At 53.7% G+C, this 1,865-nt stretch overlaps 1 protein-coding gene across 1 annotated transcript; it reads left to right on the top strand.

Moving 5' to 3' along the window:
- Positions 1-311: 311 nt before the first annotated feature.
- On the top strand, positions 312-1,862 carry LOC111735047 (Down syndrome critical region protein 3-like; the record flags this gene model as incomplete). The annotated part of the gene is made up of 2 exons (XM_023526862.1): positions 312-876; positions 1,674-1,862. Coding segments are annotated over exons 1-2 (330 nt in total), but the record flags the coding sequence as incomplete, so codon positions are not given.
- Between the last annotated feature and the right edge of the window lie 3 nt (positions 1,863-1,865).

The following is a 1,865-nucleotide window of genomic DNA, read 5'->3' as shown; positions in this document are numbered from 1 at the left end:
ACAGGAAGAAACTGTCATCTAAGAATGTAGTTAATGTCCATATTCTCTTACTCAGTAATTATCTTCAGATAAGTGAATAGATGATCTGTCGTGAAGTCTTTCTTGAATGCTCCGTGAGCTGGAGGCTTGACTGTTTGCCAGAGTGAACCAGGACAGGGCGGGAAGGACCCCCTGGGTGTGTTGATGACCTTAGCTCTCCAGCAGGCCTCTTGAGCAGAGAGGGCACCAGGTTCACAGTCTTGTTCAATTACTCATGCACTTGAAAATGTGGTCATTTTAGTCAGCATTCTTGAGAAAGAACCCAAAGAAAAGCGTTTTATTTCATTGCATTCCTTCCAAAGAGATCGTCACCATGCTCGCGTGTCCTGTGGTCAGGAATCTGCCATTTGCCCCAGGCCTTTCTCTTTGCCTTTTTGAAATCTGACATTTGTGGGGATTCTCCCAGCCGAGAATGACGAAAGCCAACAAACGGGATCACAGTCCTCGCCCCCTTCCCCCGCTGCTCCCCATCGCTGTGTTCTGGGCTGCCCTGTAATTATCGGTGGCCGTCCGGGCCCCCACCAGGGCCGTGCCCTCTCCACCCTGGCCACCAGGTGTCCGGTCTGCAGTAAGTGCTTGATGAACGTCTGCATCATCAAGTCAATTTGAGCGAATCGACTGCGAAGGAGACTTTTGCTAATAAATAAGGCGAATGAAGAGGCTGCTAATTAACCGGCTTTCTCACCTCCCCAGGAAATGCTGTCTGGCGTGGTGGTCATATTTGGGAAGGACCCGATCCAGCACCAGGGCGTCTCCCTGACGGCGGAAGGGACCGTGAACCTCCAGCTCAGCGCCAAGAGCGTGGGTGTGTTCGAAGCTTTCTATAACTCGGTGAAGGTGAGAGGCTTGGGTCGCACATCTTCAGTTCATTACGCAGATGTCTGTGGTGCTTTTCACCGGCTGGCTGGCTTTATTATTGTTGGCCGTCATTTTGCAAGGTATAACGATAGTCGTGTTTTTCATATTTACTAATCAAACTGAAAAAATAGATACGTTGATTCTGAATAGCTCCTGCTCCTGCATTCTGCTTGTTTCTATTCCTGTCGGGTGGGGTCAGAGAACTGTAAGAGGACTGAGTTCAGCCATCGGGAAGGCCAGAGCTCTTCCGAGTGGTCCTGTGGCCTCGGCCTCTCGCGTCCTGAAACAGCGCTGCCACTTTAACTGTGCGCCCGCTGCTGCTGGCTTCGGCATTCGGGTAGGAGGCAGTAGCAGGGGCCATGTTTTCGTCATTTAGGGCAGAGTTCTGTGTTCCGGAATGTGAGCTCCCTTTTATACTTACAGTCTCCTTTTCCTGAAGGACATATTCACTCTTTCAGTTTTGGAGGCGAGTCCAGAGGAAAGAAAGGCTTGGTAACAGAATTCGGACTCGGCCCTCCCGTGTTTTTCCCCGGTTTTCTTGTTTTCCTCCGGTAGCTCCTAGAGATTCTCTTCCAAAGTCGTGGGTTTTCTCAGAGCGGCTCTAAAGAGGGGGAACACCTTCCCCGATGAAGGCATCACGGGTTCCAGATGTCGGTCCCGCCGCCCTCCCCAGGGCCTTGTGAGGCCCGCGCCGCCATGCGGCCGCGTCCAGGGTGGGGAGCAGCGCAGGGCCCCCCCGACACAGGGCAGCGACTGACCCGCTCGCCCTCTCCCAGCCCATCCAGATCATCAGCAGCACCATGGAGATGGTGAAGCCCGGCAAGTTCCCCAGCGGCAAGACGGAAATCCCCTTCGAGTTCCCTCTGCAGGGGAAGGGCAGCAAGGTCCTGTACGAGACCTACCACGGCGTGTTCGTCAGCATTCAGGTGAGAGGCCGCCCCATCGTCGCCATGGCAACACAGCTCTGG

Source organism: Pteropus vampyrus, unplaced genomic scaffold, assembly GCF_000151845.1.
Source record: "Pteropus vampyrus isolate Shadow unplaced genomic scaffold, Pvam_2.0 Scaffold12660, whole genome shotgun sequence".
Lineage (NCBI taxonomy): Eukaryota > Metazoa > Chordata > Mammalia > Chiroptera > Pteropodidae > Pteropus > Pteropus vampyrus.
This window is presented reverse-complemented; position numbering and strand designations above follow the sequence as displayed.